Genomic DNA, 25,512 nt, shown 5'->3' with positions numbered 1-25,512 from the left:
GGAACATAATGAGAAAGCCAAGAGGATCCCACCCAAGATATAGACTAAGATTGTCCTCCCAGCCTTTCCGCAAATGTACAAGTTTTCATCCGTTAATCACACAAGGTCACCTTCAGTCTGAGTGGCTTGTAGGCTTGCAGGAGCAGTTCTTATTTCCCTATTTCTCGTGTTATCAAGTCCTCTATACATTCTGTATAATTCATTGGTTGGAATTCCATCTATCATTTCAAAACCTACTCCTGCTCTCAATAAAGCAGTAAACATTTCTTTCCTTGTTACTCTCCTTTGGCGCCAAGTTTGCTGGTTATTCACCCTTCTCTCTCGAGGAGATCTATCCCCTCCCCAGTCACCTAAGTCATGTAACTGTAAAATCTTATTTATCACTGTTGTAAGACGGCTCCCTACTTCTCCAAGTAATAAATTCAAAATTAGTTGTTTATAAGCAGGGGGAGCTGTCCTAATTATTAAATTCCTATGAGGCAGTTCCATTGAATCATTGTAATATTTGTCTGCAGTTCCTGTCATAATGGCAGTCTTCATTACCTCCTCCTTTAGTCTCATGATACAATCTCTAAGTGAATACCAGGGTCTGTGCTCAGTGGGCCACATAGAATCAGTAGCATATCTCTTATTGCATCCCACAGCGGCTAATGCCAACAGAGTAGTCCTGCTATCACCATCTCCTTGCTGATGATGTTCCCTAAAAGCTTGTTGAACTAGAGGATCATGGCTGATACCTATGAATCTCATGCAGTCTGTCCCATCTACTGATATTCCACCGGCCCCTTGATCACTGAGTCTTACCATCCAAGATATCAATGGTTCTCCTATTCTTTGGCTGAATCTACTCAAAATATCTGTGACCTCTTGCGGTGAGAAATCTTCCTGAATTTCCCTTGTAACTGAATCTTCACCTCGGGTTTCTGTCTTCCTCCTTTGTATGGGTCGAGCCCTTGTCTGATCATTTAACCATCTCCTATTCTCTGTGTGAGGCACATCCTGAACCCCAGTAGTGTTTTGTGCCTCAGCCGGCTCTTTCTGGGCTGGGTTGAAATGCACTCTGGGCTTTTTTGGTCTCCTGTTGCTCTTAGCCACATTAATAGAAAAGTTCTCATTTGAGTCAGTTTGGTCTCCTGCTATCTGAGATTCCTCTTCTTCCTGTGGGGTAGGAGTGCCCCCATGTCTTTCACTTAATCTCAATCTTTCGTATACTAGCCGGTAGGCTGATAACACTATCCAGCTTTGCCTAGATAGTGATGCCCCTGACTGAATCCCAACTTCTCGTAAACACTTTTCCAAATCCCTAGGATCTCCTCTCCGTAGCCTTGGTTCCCAGTTTTCACAGGGTCCAGCTTTTTTAGCCAATTCTTTTGTTAGGGAGGAATAAAATGGATCCTCCCATCCTGGGATATTCATCTCTTCCTCTGAAATTGTTCTGCTTCTAAATAGAGATCTTATACCTAGCGATCCTGTTCGTGACGCCAAATGTATCAGGAGGGCCAAGTTTATAATCTCAAAGAGGATCATAAACATGTCTGAAAGGTTCGGAATCGCCGGATATAAGAAACTCTCAAAGTAGAAGGCAGAAGAATCAAAACATTTATTTAGGCTCCACAGTAACCAACCCATGAACCAGAAGCCCCATTTTGATATGTTGGTCGAAATCTTCCAGGCCCAATAAGTACGCCTTGAAAGAGTAACCAGGAGGCTACAGAGAAACATGATTGCGTAAAGCAAAATCATGTTTCCCCCTTTTATGGTAATAAGATTACCCACTGGACTGAAGTCTTTGTTCAGCTTCCTCCCGTAGGTCAGCTCTGCTACTGGCAGCTCCTGCCTCAGCTGTGTCTGTGTCTGTAACTGAAGCTGCAACTGTAACTGACGATGTAACTGTCGCTGTAACTGACGATGTAACTGTCGCTGGCTCCAACCGAAAAAGGAAAGAGAATCTTCAAGCTGTCCTCTCCCCTCTTATAGGGTTTTTGACATCATCAAGCTCCGCCCTAATGACCAGGGCCGATTGGTTCCTGAGTTGGCCCCTCCCCCTAGCATAGCCGCCAACACCTCCCCTCAGCCAGCCCCATGACTCCTCACACAGGAAGCTGTCTGCTTCCCGGCATGCTCCCCGGGCCTCCTGCCCCGGAAGAGCAAGCCACAGTGTCCAGGGAAGCTCAATGAGGTAAGCTGAGTCATTCAAAGAAAACAAAGCCCATTCTGGCTACAAGAATGCAATAGGTGTAAAATTATGCACTTAGCATGTATGAGATAGCCATATAAACATGTCATCTTATAGCCACTATAAACATACTATAGCTAATAAACCATTCCATAGGAATCTTGTTTGTTCAAGTTAAACTGCAGGCTGATAAGGCAAAACAAAAAAGAAGGAACTGCCTCTGGATAACAACCTATGAATATCAGATTGTTAAGATACTGTTACTGGCAGAGAGAGAGAACTCATCCACCCGCTGAAGAATGCTGTCCCTAAAAAGTGCTTTGCCAGCTCTGTAACAGTATTTCTCAAAGTGAACCCTGCAGAAGTTTCCACAAAGCAGACTGTATCGCCAACGCAATATTCATAGCACCAACGGCGACTATGAATATGCTGGTGTGGTTCTGAATTGCAAAATATAACAGATTCTCCATATGGAAGACAGAACCAAAACACCAGAAAGCCAGATCCCAACACCAGAAAGCCAAATTCATCGTAGCAACAAAGAGTTAATACACATCACTGCAGGGACCACCACCACCCCAAAGCCTTCCCCTTGCTTGGGCCTTCCCACAAACAAAAGCTCACAGCTAGCTGCTTGCTTGCTTGCTTGCCTTCTTCCTCTGTCTCCCTCAGCTCTAACTGCTCTGACCAACTTCCTTCATTCTGCTCCATGCTTCCTGCTCCACTGTTCCTGTTCTACCTGTTCACCAGACTCCTCCTACCACATGCTTTATGTGACTTAGGCTTCCATGTGACTTAAGCAGGTCACATGGGCCTGTTAATGGATGGGAAGATCTTCAAATTTATATTACCATTACACAGACTAAGGGAGAAGTTTTGCCAAAAACTAAAACAAAAAACCCAGCACTGCATTGGCGGACCAGCATGCCCAGAAAACCTGCCTGTATCCATTCAGCCAGTGTAGAGACTGAAGACTCATCAGAATAGGCCACATGACTTAAGAGTGGTTTTCCTCTTAGTGTAGATTCTCCTAGGTGTGTGATTATTAGTTGTCCTCAGCAGAAGATGTGAGGTTCTGCTATATTGGCACAAAGGTCTGGGGACAAATCACGTTTAACAAAACATTTCCCTAGAGAAGAGGAGGGCTCACTGCATTTCTCCATCTCTTTCATACTAGAAACTCTCTTGGAGGCTCAGCTGGCAAAATCTAGTTTATTTCTCTTCCCACAGATGTGGAAGCCTGTAATTCTGTGATTATTTGCTTGTATTTAAAGGGAATGGTAAAATATGTTATCACCTTTAAGGGAACAATTAAGCTTCAGACCCCTCTTTCTACCCCTGTTAATGGATCCACAGCACAGGCCTTCTAAACTCTTGCCTATAATTACCTGAGGTGAATAATGTTTGATCCACAAAACACACACAAAATTGTAACACCGTCAGTTTGAGAACGTCAATGAAGAACTTTCTTAATACTGAAGCACTTTTCTTTAGGAGGAAAATCAACTCACCAATGTTTGTACAGAATATGTTACAAAAATCCTCAAGTTCTAAAGTAAAATGTATATGTAGTTTGAATGTGGTTTGTGATTATTCTAATTGTTACTTCATTGTTTCCATTCTGCTATTCCAATACTGACATATACCTCCCTAGGCTTCTCTGCAGTTGGGCTTTTTTACAGGGTCACTGCAAGACTGGGACAGTTATAGTAGTGCACTGTTCTATTTGGTCAAGTGCCTTTTGTTTCCTTAAGTGTAGGGATGGGCCTGAGGAGACCTGGGAGATTGATTCATTTGCTTTGGGAGAGGGCTGAGCTGGATTTGGGGAAGGGTTAGATGGTCCTGAAGCAGGACCGAAGCCCAGGTGCCTGATAGAGACTTCTCATTCTTTGTAGGACACAGTGCTGGATGCCAATCCTATAGGTACTGGTAATACTGGTAAGCAGGATATATTTTTGCCAGAGATCCTAGAATACTGCAGCCCTAAGTATTCAAATGGGGAGATGGACAGAGTACGGAAGAACCTAGAGGCACTGAGGCAAAGACTTCAGGAGGCTGTGAATCATCGGAGAGCAGCATGGCATACCAAGGTAAGGATTAGACCCATATTGGCCGGCACCTAACTTGGGTTTGGGGATTTGGAGGGCACTTGGCTTTGTGACTTACATTTTTCTTTGAGATCTGCTCCATTCTTAGCCTAACTCTTGTCCTCACTGAATTGGGCTGAATTACTTGGTTCCTTTTATAAATCCCTGAGATCTGACTCAGGCTCTGGGAGGTAAGCATCTCTTCATTATTCAGGATAAGGATGAGAAATTTAGAAAGAGATTCCAGGCTCTAAACATCCAATCAGTTTCAGGTGATGCCCTTCAGAGAGCCCTCAGTTGTTCTGCTTCTGTTCTGCCTCTGTCTTATCCCTGAAGATAATTTCAATTTTGGCCCTCTGACTGACTGCTTTCTGCTTTCTGGTGGTGGGAGGTAGGAGGAAATGGTGCTGTCTGATAGGTATGAGGAACATCATACTACAAGATTGCTTCTTATCAGGTAAGAGAGCACAATTTTTTCCCCCTGGCCTTTAGACTCAGTGTAAAGGAAAGTTTCTTCACACGCAGAGCTATCTCAAAGTGGAATGGGAAGCCTCTGGTGGCAGTAAGTTGCCATCACTGGAGCTGTGACTCAATGCAGTGACTGAATGGCCATTTGATGGTCATGTTGTAGATGGAATTCCTGTTCAATCAATAGTCACTTAATAAACATTTATTAAACACAGCCTCCTCAGGTGAGAAAAGGAGCCAAATGTTCCTCTACTTTCCTCTAACTGGGGAGCGTCTGTGCCTTCCATCATCTGTTGGGCACAGCATCTCCCCAGGAGGGTGGCAAGGGACCGGTCAGGACATCTTCAACAAAGGACCTTCTCATGTATGTGTACCATTTTCTGCTAGTGCTTCCTCTCCAACCCCCTCAGGTGAGAAGAGGAGCCAAATGTTCCTCTACTGCAGACCTTGCCTTCTCTCTCTTGCTGGGTGCACCAAGTCCCTTGAGGGAAGGAGGCCAAGTGAGTTCCATCTGCTCCAAAGCAGCAACTTCCATCCAAAGCTGCACAAAACAACTTTCCCCTCCTGCTGCCAGCCCATTTTCACTGCCAGCATTTGGAGAACCTCTGGTGCAAAGAGGAGCAAGCATCCCTTTGACCTCAGACCTTCCATCTTCTCCTGCACCAGTTTCTTTGAGGGAAGAAGAAAAGTAAGAGGAAAGTTGGTGGAAAAGGGGGACTTTTTTGCTCCTGATTTCAAGGCTCGACTTTGATCTCCTGCTGTACTCTTTTCTTACTTAATCTTCATCTTGGGAGGAGTACTAAAGCAGTACCTCCCATATGGCCATGTGCTTCCCATCTCATACTGCTCTTTCCTCCAACCCAAATCTCTACCCTCCTTTGGGAAGAGAAGTGGTTCCCTCCATTCCATGAACATTCTCACATCTGGTCATGCCCTTCACATCTCAGCGATTCTGAACCCTCTGGAATGTCTGTTTCATAGGCAAAAAGCTTCCCTTTATCTTAAGTCTTTTCTTCTCCCACTCTTTCCATCTACTACCTCATACTGAAACTTGGCTCCCTAAATGACACAGCTTCCTTGGCACCCTTTCCAGTACTGGCTGCACCTTTACTCATACTACTTGGCTGCCTGGTTGAGGCAGGGGAGTTTGAATACTTCTTATTCCCCATTGCTACTTCTAGGGTCTCTCTCTACCTCTTATCACTCAGTAGGCTCTCCTTCTTTCAGTTTCATGCTATTTATATCTATTACCCAATCAAAATCCTAGTACTTTTTGTCTGCAGACAACAACCCCTGCCCCCACTCACTCTCCTTTCTTTCTCAATGAGTTCTGTACCTGGTTCACAATTTTTCTCTCCTCCCTAACTCCTGCCTTCATACTAGAGGACTTCAGCATACATATTAACTCTCCATCAAACTCCTTAACTATTCATTTCCTCAACCTGCTCAGTTCCTATAAACTACTTTTCCACCTCACCTCAGTCACACAGAAATATAGTCTTACTCTTGTTCTTGTCAGCATCCACAGATTGTGCCATCTTTATATTCGAGAATTTTGAAATCCCCTCATCCAGTCACAATTTATTGATTTTTCACCTCTCCCTCTGCCTTTCTTTATAAAACCCTAATTTTTGTCCATGCTTTGACCTCCAATCTAAAACATATCTAAAGTAGAGCTTATTGTCTTTCCTCCAAACCCTCTTTCCCCCTTTTTCCTTCCCCCTTTCCCATTATTCAGCGTCTCTCCCTACTCCAAGCCAGCAAAGTGATTTTCCTAAAGCATAGGTCTGGATGACTGTGTTACTCCCCTATTCAAGAAACTCCAGTGGCTCTGTTATCAAATACAAAACTTAACCCTTGCCTAGCTTTCCAGTCTTTTTACATCTTACTACCTGCCACATACTATTTGATCCATTGACACTGGCCTCCTCAAACAAGATGCTCCACCTCTCAGATCCAGGTATTCTCTCTGGCTGTCCTCAAATGCCTAGAATGCTCTCCCTAGCTTCCTTTAAGTCCCAACTAAAACCCCATCTTTTACAGGAAGCTTTTCCCTTTTAATTCCAGTGCCTTGAATCTATTAATTATTCTCTGTTTTTCCTGTATATAGCTTACTACTTATACTATTTTACTGAATATAGCCAGGGCCAGTGTCTACAAGACCAGAAATGGGATGCTTATAGCTTGAAAGGCTATATCCAAAAGCAGCAGAAGTGAAGAGTTCACCTTAGGCTCAGGAGGGGAAATAACTAGGGCAGGAATCTTATACCAAAGGGGAGCCTGCAATTCTGACACTGAGCTAGCAGAACTTGCCAAATGACTGATAATGACTGAGTCCATCAACAGTCTACTGGAACTCCAAAAAGGGTTAAACCTATAAGTGTGCTGTTCATATCCAAATCCAGGCCAAGAACTTGCAGAGCTCAGACCAATATTATAAAGATGAGTCATTGAAAGATTTAGGAACTCTGATCAGTGAAATCCATGATTCCTGAGGACTTATGATGAAACATGCTACCCGCCTCCTGATAAGGAGGTGATGAATTCAGAAATACAGATTGAGACATTTTTTTTTTATTGTGACCAATGTGGCAATTCATTTTACTTGATTATACATGTTAATAAGAGGGATTTTGTTTTTCTTTCTCAGTGGGGGAGAAAAAGGTGAATTTTCATTAATTGAAAAAAATTTTTATAAAAAAATTACAATTTACAAAAGAAAAAAACATTTAAGGAATTTCTTCAGAATTACTAGACTCCCTGAAAAACTTGTTTGTCTTTTTATTAAAGCACTGTTCTAAGAGCTGGGTATACAAAAAGAAACAGAAGAAAGTTCCTACCTTTAAGGAGATGATAATATAATAGGGGACAGTGTGCAAAAAAGTGTACGCAAACAGGCTACATACAGGATAAATAGGAAATAATTAAGAGAGGAAAGGTACTAGAATTAACAAGCATTGAGGAAGGCTTCCTGTAGAAGGTGGGATTTTAATTGGGATTTAAAGGAAGACGGTAGCTAAGTGGTTCAGTGGAAAAGAGTGCCTGGCCTGAAGACAGGAAGACCTTCAGCTTCCTGAGTTCAAATCTGGCCCTTGATACTTAATTGCTGTGTGACCTTGGAAAAGCCATTTAACCTTATTTGCCTCAGTTTCCTCATCTGTAAAATAAGCTGGAGAAGGAAATGGCAAACCACTCTGGTATCTTTGCCTTAGAAAACCCCAGATAGGTTTGAAGAGTTGGACATGACTGAAAAACAACTGAACAATACTAAAGGAGCACAGGGAGTTCAGTTGTCAGAGCATGTAATCAAGAGTATTCTGGGCATTGGGCACAGCCAGAGAGAATACCTAGAGGAGAGAAATGGAATGTCTTGTTGGAGGAAGCCAGTGTCACTGAATCGAAGAGTATGTGTTAGAAAGCAAGGTGTAAGAAGACTGGAAAGGTAGCACAGGGCTACATTATGAAGGGCTTTGAATGGCAAGCAGCGTTTTGTATTCGCTTTTGAAGGCAGTAGGGAGCCACTGGAGTTTATTGAGTAGAAGGGGTGACATGATCAGATCTGTACTTTAGGAGAGTCACTTTAGTTGCTCAATAGGGGATGGATTGCAGTGGAGAGAAACCCGAGGCAGGCAGACCCACCATCAGGCTGTTACAATAATGCAGTTCTAAAGTGATGAGGGCTTTTAGTAGAGTGGTGGCAGCTTCAAAAGAGGAAAGAGAGTGTATTTGAGAGATGTTGCAAAGGTGAAATTGAGAGGCCTTGGCAATAAATTGTATATAAAGAGTGAGAGAATGAGGAGTCCAGGTTGACTCCAAGGTTTTGAGCTTGAGGGACTGGAAGGATGGTGTTATACTCTACAGAAATAGGGAAGGTAGGAGGAGGGAAGGTTTAGGAGGAAAGACCAAAGTTTTGGATATATTGAGTTTAATATGTCTACTGGATATCCAGCTTGAGATGTCTGAAAGATAGTTGGCGATACAGGATCAGGGGTTAGTAGAGAGATTGTGACATAATAAGTAGATCTGAGAATCATCAGCATAAAGGTGGTAATAAAATCTATGGGAACTTATGAGTTCACCAAGTAAAGTAGTAGAGAAGGAGAAGAGAAGGGGGCCCAGGACAGAACTCTGAGGGACACCAATGGTTAGAGGGCATGATCTGGAGAAAGGTCCAGCAAAAGAGACAGAGAAGGAGTGATCAGAGAGGTAGGAGGAAAGCCAGAGGAGAGTGGTATACCAAAAACCTTGATAGAAGAAAGTGTCAAAGAGGAGAAAGTTGTCAGCAGTGTCCAAGACTGCAGAGAATGAGAATATTGCTCTCTCTTGTAGATATTTTTTAGTTGTTCTATATATTTTCAATACCAAAACTTTATCTGAGAAATTTGATATAAAGATTTCTTCAAGTTCCTTCTTATCCTAAGTCCATTAATTTTATTAATTTATTTATTTAATTTTATTTCAGTTCCATGCAACCAAAATTATCTCTTTTAACTTTTGTAATTGCCTCTATCCCTCATTTGGTTAAGAATACATCTACCCATAGCTGTGAAATATTTATTTTTTATTCTCATTTGTTTATGGTAAGATCTTTAACATTAAGGTCACATATATACTTTTAATTTATTGTGTAATACAGCATAAGGTGTTGGTCTAAAAAAACCCTAATTTTCACCATACTACTTCTAGTTTTTCCTAGCATTTATCAAGCAGGAAGTTCTTTCTTAAGTAGTAATATTTTCGGATTTATCGAGCACTGAATTGTTGAATTTGATTGTTTCTGATTCTCCCTTGTATAGTTTTTTCCACTATAAATATGTTGGAGTATATAGGGCTTTCTTTTCTTCATGGCTTCCTTCTCCTGAGACTCCCAACAGAGTCTTGGCTTGAGGATATGGACATTTTAATCAAATTCCAAATTGCTTTATAAAATGGTTGTACCACTTCACAGCTCTACCAAGAACATATTAATATGCCTATCTTCCCACAACCCCTCCAATGTTGACTGTTGCCATTTTAAAAATTTTTGCCAGTTGTCAGGATGTGAGGTAAAACCTCACATTGGCATTTCTCTTATTATTAATGATTTGGAACATTTTTCATGTGGCTGTGAATACTTTGTATTTCCTTTGAGAACTGTTTATTAATATCCTTTGACCATTTATCTACTAGAGAATGGCAATTAGTCTTATACATATTTATTAATTGTTCATATATTTTAGATGCCAGACCCCTATCAGAGAAATTTGAAAGAGATTTTTTTTCCCATTCCACCACCTACCTTTTTATCCTAGATACAGTAATGTGCAGAAGCTTTTCAGCTTCAGGTAATCAAAGTTATCTGTTTTTATCTTTTGTAATTGCCTCTGTTGCTTGTTTAGTTAAGAATACGTCTCTTATTCGTAGCTGTTAGGGAGATGGTACACAAGTATCTAATTTTTTTATAGTATGATCTTTAATATTAAGGTACAGATCCATTTGGAATGTATTGTGGAATGTGCTGTGCAGTATTGATCTAAGCCTAATTTCTTCCAGCCTGCTCTCCAATTTTCCCAGCAGTTTTTATCAAATGGGCAGTTTTTCCTTAGGTAATTTCCACCAGATATAGATAGATAGATAGATAGATAGATAGATAGATAGAATATATACTCATGAGGGACTGGGAGAAGATGGTGCCATGTTAGTATCTAGAAAAGCTCCACAAACACTTCATTGAACATCTAAAATGATTTTAAAAGATGTAAGAGAGAGAACAGAACAAATAAAGGGATAGTCAGAAACACAATAAATTCCAGTATAGGAGAGGGGTCTTTGAAAAGGGAATTAGAACAAAAGAAAAAAAGGTAAAAACCCTGCGATCAGAGGTTGGACAAAGGGAATGGAAGAGAGACAAAAGTTTGGAAACAGGCCACTGCATTTATGGATCAAAAGTGTTAGACAAACTCCATCTCTTTTATTGGCTTGTTATTTGTGAAGAAGGGAGTGGAAGCAAAGAGAGAACAAAGTACATGAGGACTGGATAGAAGGAAATATGCAATTAACAGTTATGAATGTAAATTAGAGAAACTCATGAAATGGATGGAGAGGGATTAGAAAAGAGAATTCAACAATATGTTATTTTAAGAAACACATTTTAAACATAAAAGTTTCACATCTATTTAAAGTGATTGTAGCAAAATATATTTGCTTCAGCTGAACTAAAAAATGGTGGTAGCAGTCCTGATTTCAGATAAGGCTAGAGTAAATACAAAAATTTTGAAAAAGATAAGGAGGGAAACTATATTATGCTTAAAGGCATCATAGATAATGCATCATTATCAATACTAAACACACACACACCCTAAAGGTATGTAAATGCTTAAAGAAAAGATAATCTAATTGTAAGGGAAAAAAGAAAATAAAACTATAATAGTGGGGGATCTCAATGTACTTCTTTCAAACCTGGACAAATATAACCAAACGTTAAACAAAAAATAAATTAAGGAGCTGAGTAGAACTTTAGAAAATTTAGAGAAACATTACTACAGATTAGAATGAGAATAGTAAAGAGTTTATGAACATTTCAGCCATGCGTGGAACTCTTACAAAAATTGATCATTTGTTGGGGGATAAAGAACTTACCAAAAAATCTAGAATATGAATAATATTAAACATACCTTATTGATCACATACATATAATAAAATTATATTCATTAAAGGGTTTTTGAAGAAAATAGTCACTGGAGACAACTTAATTCTTTTTTTTAAATTTATTTTTCATTTTCAACATTGATATCCACAAGATTTTGAGTTACAAATTTTCTGCCCATCTCTACCGCACCCCCCCTTCCCCACCCCAAGATGGCATGTATTCTGATTGCCCCTTTCCCCAGTCTGCCCTCCCTTCTATAACCCCATTCCCCCCCTGCCCCCTCACCCTTATCCTCTTTCCCCTTACTTTCTTGTAGGGCAAGATAGATTTCTATACCCCATTGCCTGTATATTGAATTTCCCAGTTGCATGTAAAAACGATTTTTTTTAACATTTGTTTTTAGAACTTTGAGTTCCAAATTCTCTTTCTTCTTCCCTCCCTACCCACCCTCCTTGAGAAGGGAAGCGATTCAATATAGGTTATACACGTATCATTACACAAAACACTTCTGTAATAGTCATGTTGTGAAAGGCTAACTATATTTCCCTCCATCCTATCCTGTCCCCGTTTATTCAATTTTCTCCTTTAACCCTGTCCCTTTTCAAAATGTTAGCTTTTGACTATCTCCTCCCCAAATCTGCCCTCCCTTCTCTTGTCCCCCCCCTCCATCCCCTTCCCTCCTTCTTTCTTGTAGGGTAAAATACCCAATTGAGTGTGTATGTTATTCCTTCCTTAAGCCATTCCCTTTCATCTGTCTCCTCTTCCCTTCTATTACAACAACTTTTTCTTGCCACTTTTATGTGAGATAATTTACCTCATTCTATCTCTCCCTTTCTCCTCTCAATATATTCCTCTGTCACCCCTTAATTTTATTTTTTTAGATATAATCACTTTATATTCAACTCACCCTATGCCCTCTGTCTATATACATACATACATATCTATCTATCTGTCTATCTATCTATCTGTCTATCTATCTATCCATCCATATGTTCCCTTCAACTAACATAATACTGAGAACGGTCTCAGGAGTTACAAATATCATCTTTCCATGTAGGAATGTAAGCAAAACAGTTCAACTTTAGTAAGTCCCTTATGATTTCTCTTTCCTGTTTGCCTTTCCATGCTTCTCTTGATTCTTATATTTGAAAGTCAAATTTTCTATTCAGCTCTGGTTTTTTCGTTAAGAATGCTTGAAAGTCCTCTATTTCATTGAAAGTCAATATTTTGCCCTGAAGTATTATACTCAGTTTTGCTGGGTAGGTAATTCTTGGTTTGTTTGTTTTTTGGAGGGGGGAAGGCAGGGCAATTGGGGTTAAATGACTTGCCCAAGGTCACACAGCTAGTAAGTGTGTCAAGTGTCCAAGGATGGATTTGAACTCAGGTCCTCCTGACTTCAGGGCCAGTGCTCTACTCACTGCGCCACCTAGCTGCCCCTGATTCTTGGTTTTAATCCTAGCTCCTTTGACCTCCAGAATATCATATCCCAAGCCCTTTGATCCCTTAATGTAGAAGCTACTAGATCTTGTGCTATCCTGACTGTGTTTCCACAATACTCAAATTGTTTCTTTCTGGCTGCTTGCAATATTTTCTCCTCGATCTGGGAACTCTGGAATTTGGCAACAATATTCCTAGGAGTTTTCTTTTTGGGATCTTTTTCAAGAGGTAATCTGTGGATTCTTTCCATTTCTATTTTACTGTCTGGCTCTAGAATATCAGGGCAGTTTTCCTTGATAATTTCTTGAAAGATGATGTCTAGGCTCTTTTTTAAAAAAATTTATTTAATATGTTTAGTTTTCAGCATTGATTTTCACAAGAGTTTGAATTACAAATTTTCTCCCCATTTCTACCCTCCCCCCCACTCCAAGATGGCATATATTCTGGTTGCCCCATTCCCCAGTTAGCCCTCACTTCTGTCACCCCACTCTCTTTTTTTCCCTTCCTTTCTTGTAGGGCAAGATAAATTTCTACGTCCCATTGCCTGTGTATCTTATTTCCTAGTTGCATGCAAAAACTTTTTTTTGTTATTGTTTTTAAACATCTATTTTTAAAACTTTGAGTTCCAAATTCTCTCCCCTCTTCCCTCCCCACCCACCCTCCGTAAGAAGGCAAGCAATTCAACATAGGCCACATGTATCATTATGTAAAACCCTTCCACAATACTCATGTTGTGAAAGACTAACACTGTTTTGCTCCTTCCTAACCTATCCCCCTTTATCGAATTTTCTCCCTTGACCCTGTCCCTTTTCAAAAGTGTTGCTTTTGATTACCTCCTCTCCCCATCTGCCCTCCCTTCTATCATCCCCCCTTTTTTATCTTCTTTCTCATTCTTTCCTGTGGGGTAAGATACCCAGTTGAGTGTGTATGGTACTCCCTCCTCAGATCAAATCCAATGAGAGCAAGATTCATTTATTCCCCCCTCACCTGCCCCCTCTTCCCTTCCTACAGCACTACTTTTTCTTGCCACTTTTATGTGAGATAATTTACCCCATTCTATCTCTCCCTTTCTCCCTCTCTGAATATATTCCTCTCAAATCTCTTAATTTGATTTTATTCTTTTAGATATCATCCCTTCATATTCAACTCACCCTGGGCCCTCTATCTATCTATCTATCTATCTATCTATCTATCTATATATATATATATGTATGTATGTATGTGTGTGTATATATATATATATTTATATGTATGTGTGTGTGTGTGTATGTGTATATATATGCATATGTATGTATATACACATACATATATACATATATACACACATATGTTATATATATATATACATACACATATATATGCATATTTCCTTCAGGTACCCTATGTGTTGGCAATTTCATCTTGCCCACCTGGCACACGATATTGCCTCAAAGTAATTATTTTAGAAGGTTCGGGCAAAGTGATTGGATCCATCTTGATTTTCCCCACTAAGACTGCATTAATGCCCATTTTCCTCACAGCAAATTGGTATTTCCCTTCGGGTAAATTTAAGGTCATACCCTTCAATATGTCTATTCCAATGATGTATTTGGGAATAGGCACAATAACCACACTATATTCTTTCTTGGGCAGCTGTCCAATTTTCATCATTAATTTAACTTGCCTGGCTGATATTTCAGTCCCTCCTAGTCCTGTAATGGTAATAGGAGTTCCATGGCTGAACTTGTCTGGATTTCCATAAATAAGGGTGGCCTCGGCCCCAGTATCTATTAATGCCTCAGTTACCGTACTTGACCCATTTTTCCAATATATGGTCAAGTTAATGTGAGGTCTGCAATCCAGCCTGTGTATTTCCTTAATTTGGACTGGGGCTCGGCCTGTTCCCTAGTATTCCCTTTCATGTGATTCACTTGGGTTTGAAGGTTCAACATCTGTAGCATTTGCAGGAGCAGTTCTTATTTCCCTATCTCTCCTGTTATCAAGTCCTTTATCTCTATACATTCTGTATAATTCATTGGTTGGAATGCCATCTATCATTTCGAAACCTACCCCTGCTCTCAATAGAGCAGTAAACATTTCTTTCCTTGTTACTCTCCTTTGGCGCCAAGTTTGCTGGTTATTCACCCTTCTCTCTCAAGGAGATCTATCTCTTCCCCAGTCACCTAAGTCATGTAACTGTAAAATCTTATTTATCACTGTTGTAAGATGGCTCCCTACTTCTCCAAGTAATAAATTCAAAATTAGTTGTTTATAAGCAGGGGGAGCTGTCCTAATTATTAAATTCCTATGAGGCAGTCCCATTGGATCATTGTAATATTTGTCTGTGGTTCCTATCATAATGGCAGTCTTCATCACCTCCTCCTTTAGTCTCATGATACAATCTTTAAGTGAATACCAGGGTCTGTGCTCAGTGGGCCACATAGAATCAGTAGCATATCTCTTATTGCATCCCACAGCGGCTAACGCCAACAGAGTAGTCCTGCTATCACCATCTCCTTGCTGATGATGTTCCCTAAAAGCTTGTTGAACTAGAGGATCATGGCTGATACCTATGAATCTCATACAGTCTGTCCTATCTACTGATATTCCACTGGCCCCTTGATCACTGAGTCTTACCATCCAAGATATCAATGGTTCTCCTATTCTTTGGCTGAATCTACTCAAAATATCTGTGACCTCTTGCGGTGAGAAATCTTCCTGAATTTCCCTTGTAACTGAATCTTCACCTCGGGTTTCTGTCTTCCTCCTTTGTATGGGTCGAGCCCTTGTCTGATCATTTAACCATCTCCTATTCTCTGTGTGAGGGACATCCTGAACCCCAGTAGTGTTTTGTGCCTCAGCCCCTAACGTTGTCTCATTTTCCCCCCACTCACTTCCTCTGCTACCATGGCTAGGACGAAGCAGGCAGTCAGGCTCTTTCTGGGCTGGGTTGGAATGCACTCTTGGCTTATTTGGTCTCCTGTTGCTCCTAGCCACATTAATAGAAAAGTTCTCATTTGAGTCAGTTTGGTCTCCTGCTATCTGAGATTCCCCTTCTTCCTGTGGGGTAGGAGTGCCCCCATGTCTTTCACTTAATCTCAATCTTTCGTATATTAGCCGGTAGGCTGATAACACTATCCAGCTTTGCCTAGATAGTGATGCCCCTGACTGAATCCCAACTTCTTGTAAACACTTTTCCAAATCCCTAGGATCTCCTCTCCGTAGCCTTGGTTCCCAGTTTTCACAGGGTCCAGCTTTTTTAGCCAATTCTTTTGCTAGGGAGGAATAAAATGGATCCTCCCATCCTGGGATATTCATCTCTTCCTCTGAAATTGTTCTGCTTCTAAATAGAGATCTTATACCTAGCGATCCCATCCTCGTCGCCAAATGCATTAGGAGGGCAGAGTTTATAATCTCAAAGAGGATCATAAACATGTCTGAAAGGTTCGGAACCGCCGGATATAAGAAACTCTCAAAGTAGAAGGCAGAAGAATCAAAACATATATTTAGGTTCCACAGTAACCAACCCATGAACCAGCAACCCCATTTTGATATATTGATCAAAAGCTTCCAGGCCCAATAAGTACGCCTTGAAAGAGTAACCAGGAGGCTACAGAGAAGCATGATTGCGTAAAGCAAAATCATGCTTCCCCCTCTATGGTAAAAAGATTACCCACTGGCCTGAAGTCCTTGTTCAGCTTCCTCCTGTAGGTCAGCTCTGCCACTGGCAGCTCCTGCTTCGGCTGTGGCTGTGGCTGTGGCTGTGGCTGTGGCTGTGGCTGTAGCTATAGCAGCCTCTGGCTCCAACGGGAGCTGCTTTTAACCATCCGGCTTCTGTGGGGGTGTAAGGTACGCCGGGGAAAGCACAGGTTCTTTCAATCTGCTTAAGCAAGGTGAAGGGGTTGACCAGGAAAGCACAGGTTCTTTCCATCAGCTTAAGCAAGGTGAAGGGGTTGACCGGGAAAGCACAGGTTCTTTCCATCAGCTTAAGCAAGGGAAGCAAGGTGAAGGGGCCGACAAGCTTACTTCAGTCCAACATACAAACAGTATTCAGTTCAGGGGAAAAAGCCAAACTAGTCAAGGGCACTTGTTGACTAAGTGCTAAGGAGCCCATTTTTGGTTGCCAACACACCCTAATACTGAGGTCTCGTGAATCATACACATCATCTTTCCATGTAGGAATGTAAACAAAACAGTTCAACTTTAGTAAGTCCCTTGTGATTTCTTTTTCTTGTTTACCTTTTCATGCTTCTCTTGATTCTTGTGTTTGAAAGTCAGATTTTCTATTCAGCTCTGGTCTTTTTATTGAGAAAGCTTGAAAGTCCTCTATTTTATTGAAAGTCCATATTTTGCCTTGGAGCATGATACTCAGTTTTGCTGGGTAGGTGATTCTTGGTTTTAATCCTAGCTCCACTGATCTCCGGAATATTGTATTCCAAGCCCTTTGATCCCATAATGTAGAAGCTGCTAGATCTTGTATTATTCTGATTGTGTTTCCTCAATACTCAAACTGTTTCTTTCTGGCTGCTTGCAGTATTTTCTGCTTTATCTGAGAGCTCTGGAATTTGGCAACAATATTCCTAGGAGTTTTCTTTTTGGGATCTATTTGAGGAGGCGATTGGTGGATTCTTTCAATTTCTGTTTTACCCTCTGGCTGTAGAATATCAAGGCAGTTCTTCTTGATAATTTCTTGAAAGATGATATCTAGGCTCTTATTTTGATCATGGCTTTCAGGTAGTCCAATAATTTTTAAGTTATCTCTCCTGGATCTATTTTCCAGATCAGTGGTTTTTCCAATGAGATATTTCACATTGTCTTCCATTTTTTCATTCTTTTGGTTCTGTTTTATAATATCCTGATTTCTCGTAAAGTCACCAGCTTCCACTTGCTCGAATCTCATGTTTAAGGTAGTATTTTCTTCAGTGGTCTTTTGGACCTCCTTTTCCATTTGGGTAATTCTGCCTTTCAAGGCATTCTTCTCCTCGTCCTTTTGGAGCTCTTTTGCTATTTGAGTTAGTCTATTTTTTAAGGTATTATTTTCTCCTTGTTATTTTTTGGATCTCCTTTAGCCAGTCATTGACTTGTTTTTCATGTTTTTGTCGCATTATTCTCATTTGTCTTCCCAGTTTTCCTCTACTTCTCTTACTTGCCTTTCCAAATCATTTTTGAGCTCTTCCGTGGCCTGAGACCAATTCAGATTTTTCTTGGATGTAGGTTCTTTGACTTTGTTGACTTCTTCTGGCTGTATGTTTTGATCTTCTTTGTTGCCAAAGAAAGATTCTATAGTCTGAGTCCTTTTACACTGTTTGCTCATTTTCTCAGCCAGTTACTCTACTTCTGAGCTCTTTGTCAGGGTATGACTTCTTCCAGAGTGGAGAGTACTCTGTCCCAAGCTTCAGGGGTTTTGTGCTGCTCTTTTCAGAGCTAATTCTATTCTGAGGTGGTATGATACTCCTCTCCTGGCCTGTGTTCTGGTCTGTGAGTGAAGCAGTCCTTGGGACTCCCTCTTCACAGCCACTACAAGCTCTGCTACACCAGAGCTTCTTTGCCCGAAGGTCTGCCAACCAGGACTGTGACCCAGATCCAAGCAGGGTTAAGCAAAAGAACCCTGCCTCAGTGCCAGCAAAGACATCCCTGCACTCCTGCTCTGATTAGCTGCTTGATTCCCCCCAACTGTCTGTGGGCCTGGAATTCCAGAAGTAGGTGCTGCTGCTACTGCTGCCGCTGCTGCTGCAGCCACCTCTGCTGGCCCAGGGCCTGGTGCCGGACATTGCCCTTCTCTCACCCAGGTCCAACAGTTTTCCCACTGACGCACCCCGTTGTCTTTGGCATTTGTGGATTGAGAAGTCTGGAAACTGCCACAGCTGCCAGTGATTGAGTGCCCTGAAGCCTACACCACCCAGTCTCCTCTGGCCTGGTCTCTTCTGGCTTGGCCCATGATGTGATAGACCCTTCTCAGCCATCATCCAGGCCCTCTTGGGCTGGAGACTTGTTTCCCTCTGTTATTTTGTGGGTTCTGCAGCTGTAGAATTTGTTTAGAATCATTTTTTTACAGGTGTTTGGAGGGATTTGGGGGATAGCTCAAGAAAGTGTCTGTTTTCACTCTGCCGTCTTGGCTCCTCCCGAGATGACTTAATTCTTAAAAATCTTTCCATTGGAGAAGAAATTATAGAAAAAATAAAAAATGTCTTCACAGAAAATGACAATAAGACAGCCCAAGCTGATTATTAGAGGAAATAAATTCCTCAAAAATTATAAAACACCCAGACTGACCAAAGGAGAAATAAATTCTTTAAGTTACCAAATATCAAAAAGGTAGTTTTACAAGCCATAAATAAACTCTAAGAGAAAAAAAAGAACTAAAGGACTAAGTGGAATAAGCTGTTTTCAAAAATAGGAGAAAAGGGATTCCAGTCCCTTTCTATGATATAAATATGATCTTGATGCCTATACAAGAGAGAGATAAAGCAGAGGAGGAAAACTTTAGACCCATATGCCTAATGAATATTGACAATAATTTATAAGTAAAATATTAGCAAATAGGCTACAATAACATAGTATAAAGATTATACACTATGACCAGGTTGAATATACATAAGGAATGCTGGGCGGAGATACTGAAGACGATAAACATTAAGCCATTTCAAAAATGTAAGTAAAAAACACGTAGTTATGTCATTACATTTTGAAATGGCCTTTCGCCAAATGTAACATCCATTTCCATTAAAAAAAGAACCCCAAACTAGAAAATACCGTTGTGAACTTTTCCTTAATATAATTAATAATACCTACCTAAAACTAAGAGTAAACGTTATATGTAATGGAGAAAAATTAAAGGCCATTCTAATAAGTTCAATCATAATGCAAAGATGTCTATTCTCACCACTATTATTTAAAATAATGAAATATAAATAGCTAGAAATGCTAGTTATAGCAATAAGATAAGGAAGAAACATTGAAGGAATAAGCATAGGCAAAGAGGGAGCAAAATTACTTTAGAGAACCTTAGAGTCAAGTAAAAATTAATTGAAACAAGAAATTTAGCAGTTTTAGGATATAAAATAAATCCACATAAATCATTGTCATTCCTGAATATTATGAATAAAACCCAGCAAGAAGAGTACTACGTAACAACTACAAAATGTCTAAAATATTTGGGCAAGACACAATCAAGAACTATGTAGCTCTCACTACAGAACACTTTAATGAAATAAGGACAGACCCAAATAATTAGAGAAATATTAATTGCTCATGAGTAGATTAAAACAATATAATAAAAATGACAACACTACCTACATTAACTTATTCTGTGCTATACCAATGTACAAAATATTATGGAGTTAGGAAAATAATAATTTATGTGGAGAATAATAGGTACAGAATCTCAAGGGAAGTAATGGGAGAAAAATAGGAAAAGAGGGGAACTTTACAGTGTCAAATCTCAAAATATGCTACAAAGCAGTGATTATCAAGATGATTTTGGCACTACTTTAAAAAAATAGATTAGTCAGTGGAATAGTAGATATTCAACATATAGAAGTAAGTGAACATATTCACTTAGTGTTCAGTAAACACAAAGGCTCCAGTTATTGGGATAAAGATTTATTACTTGGTAAATCTGCAAAAACTAGAAAGCAATTTAGCAGAAATTAGGTTTAGACCAATACCATTTTTCTCTTTTGTCATCTTTGTTAACCTGATGGGAGTGAGGTGGAACCTCAGAGTTGTTTTAATTTATGTTTTTCTGATTATTAGTAATTGGTAATTTTATTGATTGGTGGTTTATTGAAGGTAATATGAATATGTAGGTAATCTCCAAGTGGATAAATAACTCATACATAAAAGATGACATCACAGGTGTATTAGAGGAGCAAAAAAGTAATTACTTTAAGGGGTAGAGTTTATCAGAAAAAGAATAGAATCATAAAAGATAAAAAAAGGCAATTTTGGTTATATAACATTTTTTAAAATTTGCTCTAACAAAACCAATACAGTTAAAATTAGAAGAGAAGCAGGTAATGGGAAAAAAGATCTTTTCATCCAGTCTCATATCCAAGATATATAAAGAACTAATTCAGATTTATAAGAAGTGCCATTCCACAATAGATAAATGGTCAAAGGATATGAACAAGGCAGTTTTCAATGAAAGAAAGGCTATTGACAACCATGTGAAAAAATACCCCAAATCACTAATAATCTAAAAAAACTTTAAAGTTCCACCTCACTCCCATCAGGTTAACAAAGATGACAAAAGATAAATGACAAATTTGGAGGGGCAGTGGGAAAGCAGACACATTATCACACTGTTGGTGGAGCTATGAATTGGTCCAGCCATTCTGGAAAACAACTTGGAGCTGTGTCCCAAAAGACATTAAATTTTATTTCTTTTTGGACCCAGAATCCTACTACTCTACAGATATCAAAAAAAGGGAAAAAGGATACATTATGTACATTTTGGTGATGGCAAAAAGCAATACTAAAGAAATACCCTTCAATTGGGGGATGACTACATAAATTGTGGTATATTCCATAAAAAATGAGAAAATGGACAGTTTGAGAGGAAACTACAAAGCCCTTTATGAACTAATATAGAATGTAGTGAGCAGAACTAGAGCAGTTGACACAAAGACAATATTATAAAGAAAAACAACTTTGAAAGACTTTAGAACTCTGCTCAAGACAATGACAAATCATGATTCCAGAAGACCACAGATGAAGCCTGCGACACCCATCTCCTGCCAGAGAGATGATTGTAATCTCAGAGCTTAGCGTAGTTAATAAAAACTTTCTTTTTTTTTTCTAATTTAAATTTATTATTTTTCTAATTAACAAGGATTTATTTTCAATGCCTCTTATTCCCCTTCTCCCCATAGGGGAAGAAATAACTTTAAATTTTTATAAGAAATATGTACAGTCAAATAAAACAAAGTCTCACATTGCACGTCCAAAAATGTATGTTTCATTCCGTATTTTAAGTCAAATACCTCTCCAGACATTCTAGCCATTGCTCATGCTCTGACATCTGTGGCCAAAGAGAACAAGTTATTTTAAAATAGCCATCCTGCCTCTCCCTGAGTCTCTTTTTTTTCCCCAGGCTAAACAGAGTGAGCTGGAAAATTATATACTGTAAACCAGTGAACACTGGATATATTTTAAGACCTATCTAAGAAAATTGAACGAAACTACCATGTTTGTCTGCATATGCAACCTTTGCCATTTGTATCTGTTTCAAGTCCATTTACTACATAAAGAAAGAAGATGTGTTTCATCTTTACTTCCTAGTCATCTCCACACTATGCCAACTACATTCCAGCCATCATCTTCCTCCCAATAGAACTTCCAACCTGACCATATCATGTTAAACTTTGGTCTGGAACTTTTCCTATGATCTCCACAACATGCCACTGTTAAAATGCCATCCCCCTTTCAAATTACCTTTTGTCTGTTGTCTTTCCTCATTACAGTATAAGTTCCTTGAGCTTGCTTGATTGAGTTTTGCTTGATTGTGTTTGTATCCTCAAAGCTTAGCATAGTCGATAACTTTACCTTTACCTTTACCTTTTTTCCTAATTTAATTTAAAGCTTAGCATAGCATTAATTTTTTTTAAAGCTTAGCATGGTTAATAAATGCTTTACCTTTTTTCCTAATTTAATTTTATATTTTCTTTAACAAGAATTTATTTTCTGAAGAAGATAGACACAGTATAAAGAAAAACTTTTTATTAATTAGAGCAGTACAAAAGTAGAATGTTTAAGAGGTTTCCCCCCTCATTAAAGGTCATCCAGTGAAAGCTGGTAACCATTTGTTGGGAGTGTTGCAAAACCGTTTTAGTACAAATTAGTCTAAATGACCTCTTGAGGTCCCAGCTCTCTCAGAGAGTCTGTGATTTGTGGATGGACACTGAACACACATGCATAACTATTACACATAGCCTAACACATATATGGCACACAAAGAAGTATCACAGCTTGGTTATGTAAGTACTACTAGACACGAACTACTGACCATGATTGGAACTAAACACAGATAAATACTGTCTATGGCTAGACATTTATCACAGCCAGATGGAAGCAGATAGAATTATTGATGCTGGCTTTGGAGTCATGGGACAAACACAGAACCTTTCCCTTTTTTTTCCCCTCCCTACCCAATGTATATACTTGTGGCCTTTATTTTATTACATTATGCGCCTGAATCATTGATTTTTTTAAAAATAAGCTTTTATTGATGTCTTTTGTTTTTATATCATTCTAAGTTTTCCCCAGTATCTTTTTCCCCTTCCCAGAGAACCATCCCAGTTATCTGTTGCTAAATGAATATTAATCTTATTAATTGTTGTTTTAACAATCCGGCTAGCAGCTGCTGTGGGGGTGTAAGATCCACCAACAGCCAGCACCCAGAAAGCTGCCAGCATGCTGCAAAAGCACAGATTCTTTTGATCTGCTTTAATAAGGAAAGCAAGGTTAAACGGGTTGACAAGCTTACTTTAATTCAGCATACAAATATCATTCACTTAGTTCAGGGGAAAAAGCCAGCACCCTGAACTTCAGAGCAAATTACAAACAAATTACAAACATCAACAGACAGACCAAATACAGATTCATAGTTAGCAACATCTAGGTTCAGCCCGGGAGCTCAGAACAAGGGCTGGCCCAGCGTCACACACGCTACCACTGCTGCAGGAAAGAACTCCAAAGAAGAGAAGTCCACCCCCTGGTTGTATATCTTTTTCAGCGTCAGGGGTGAGTCACCCACGTGACCTAGAATCATCACAAAGAAGTGACTTAAACCTACGTGGTCCAAAAGCCTCTGCTGTCCCAGACATATAAACTAGGCCCTCCCTGGAGTTAGCCCCGCCTTGGGCCCCACCTTAGTTGCCAATCCACACCCACTAAGGTTTTACACCTAATAGGGGTTTGGGCCTGGGGCTTAGCACTTAGTAAGACTCAATGAAATACACTGAATTACTCAAAGCAAACAAAAGCCAGACTCTTCAAGGGCACTTGTTGAACTAAGTGCTAAGGAGCCCATTTTGCTTACCAACACAATTGTTTGGTTGTTTTTTTTTTTTTTTGGAGAGGGGAAGGCAGGGCAATTGGAGTTAAGTGACTTGCCCAAGGTCACACAGCTAGTAACTGTGTCAAGTGTCTGAGGTCAGATTTGAACTCAGGTCCTCCTGACTCCAGGGCTGGTGTTCTCACTGTGCCACCTAGCTGTCCCAATTTTATTAACTGTTTATATACCAGACCCTTATCAGAGAAATTTGATACAGAGATTTTTTTCCTTCCTTTTGAACACTTGTCAGTCAATCAGTGAGTATTTATTAGTTACCTACTTTGTGCCAGGCACTGTGCTAAACATTTCTCTTCTTATCCTAGGTACATTATTTTGTCTGTGCAGAAGCTTTTCAGTTTCATGTAGTCAAGGCCTTCTATTTTATCTTTTGTAATTGCCTCTATCCCTTGTTTGAATAAGAATATATCTCCTACCATAGCTGTGATAGGTATATGATCTGCTTTAGCATGATCTTTAATATTAAGGTCATATATCTGTTTAGATTGTATTGTGGAATATTGTGTAAGGTGTTGGTCTAAGATAAATTTCTGCCAGATTGCTTTCCAGTTTTCTCAGCAGTTTGTGTCAAATAAGGAGTTTTTTTTCTTAGGTAGTTTATGTTTTCCATTTCATCAGACACTGGGGTATTGAGTGCTAGTATTACTGATTCTCCCTGGTCTGGTCCATTCCATTGATCTGTGATTTTTTAAAAAACTAATAACAAGTGGCTTTGATGGCTACCATTTTATAAGATAGTTTGAAGTCTGGAAGTTCTTCTCCCCCTTCACTCCTACCTCTTTTCATCATTTGCTTTCATATTTTACATCTTTTGTTTTTCCAAATGAATTGGAAGTTCTATATAAAGTGTCCCCTTGGTAATTGATTGGTATAGCATTAAAAGTATAAATTAATTGTAGTAATACTGTCATTTTTATTATATTGTCATGGCCCAGCCATGAGCACTGAATATTCCTCCAGCTGTTTAAGTTGTTCTTTATTTTTTTAAGGGGCACTTTGTAATTGAATATGTAAGTATTTTGTGTGCTTTGATAGATTGATCCCTATGTACTTTATGCATTTTGTAGTCATTTGTAATGGGATTTCTCTTTCTATGATTTCTTCTTGGCCACCGTTATTGTTACATAGAACTGCAGTTGATTTTTGAAGGTTTATTTTGTAGTGTGCAACTTTGCTGAAGCAATTGTCTCCGTATCATTTTCCAAGTATACCATCATATCATCAGTAAATAGGGGTAGTTCTATTTTCTCTTTACCTATCTTTATGCCTTTAATTTCTTTATCTTGTCTTAGTACTGTTGCTAGCATTTCTAGATTTATATCAAATAATAGTGGGGAGAGTGAGGGTCCTTGCTTTACTTTCATATTTATTTGAAAAAATTCTAATGTATCTCCATTGCGTATGATGCTTCCTTTTGGTTTTAGATAGACACCTTTTATTAAAAAAGGTAGCTCTTTGCCTATATGTGTGACAAATGAAAAATCCCAAGAGACAGCGTTTCTAGGTAATTAATAATCAGTTTGTTAATTAGGTTAGCTAGTATTACTATCAATAAATTGATGATCGCTGGTTTCTCTTGATAACCAAAGATACCTATTGGAGACACTGAATGCTTTAAATATTTTTTTTGAAAGGAAATGCCCTAGGCAGGAGAAATCAACCC

The 25,512-nt window shown here is 39.4% G+C and overlaps 1 protein-coding gene across 1 annotated transcript in view; it reads left to right on the top strand.

Moving 5' to 3' along the window:
• The window catches only part of TEDC1 (tubulin epsilon and delta complex 1), a 118,932-nt gene that overhangs the window by 77,994 nt on the left and 15,426 nt on the right, over nucleotides 1–25,512 (top strand). Inside the window, exon 8 of the mRNA XM_036753140.1 lies at nucleotides 4,072–4,266. Coding sequence (XP_036609035.1) covers nucleotides 4,072–4,266 — 195 coding nt within the window. The remainder of the gene's footprint in view (nucleotides 1–4,071; nucleotides 4,267–25,512) is intronic.

This window comes from Trichosurus vulpecula, chromosome 3 (assembly GCF_011100635.1).
Source record: "Trichosurus vulpecula isolate mTriVul1 chromosome 3, mTriVul1.pri, whole genome shotgun sequence".
NCBI lineage: Eukaryota > Metazoa > Chordata > Mammalia > Diprotodontia > Phalangeridae > Trichosurus > Trichosurus vulpecula.
The sequence above is the reverse complement of the archived record's forward strand: the minus strand, read 5'-3'. Positions and strand labels throughout refer to the sequence as shown.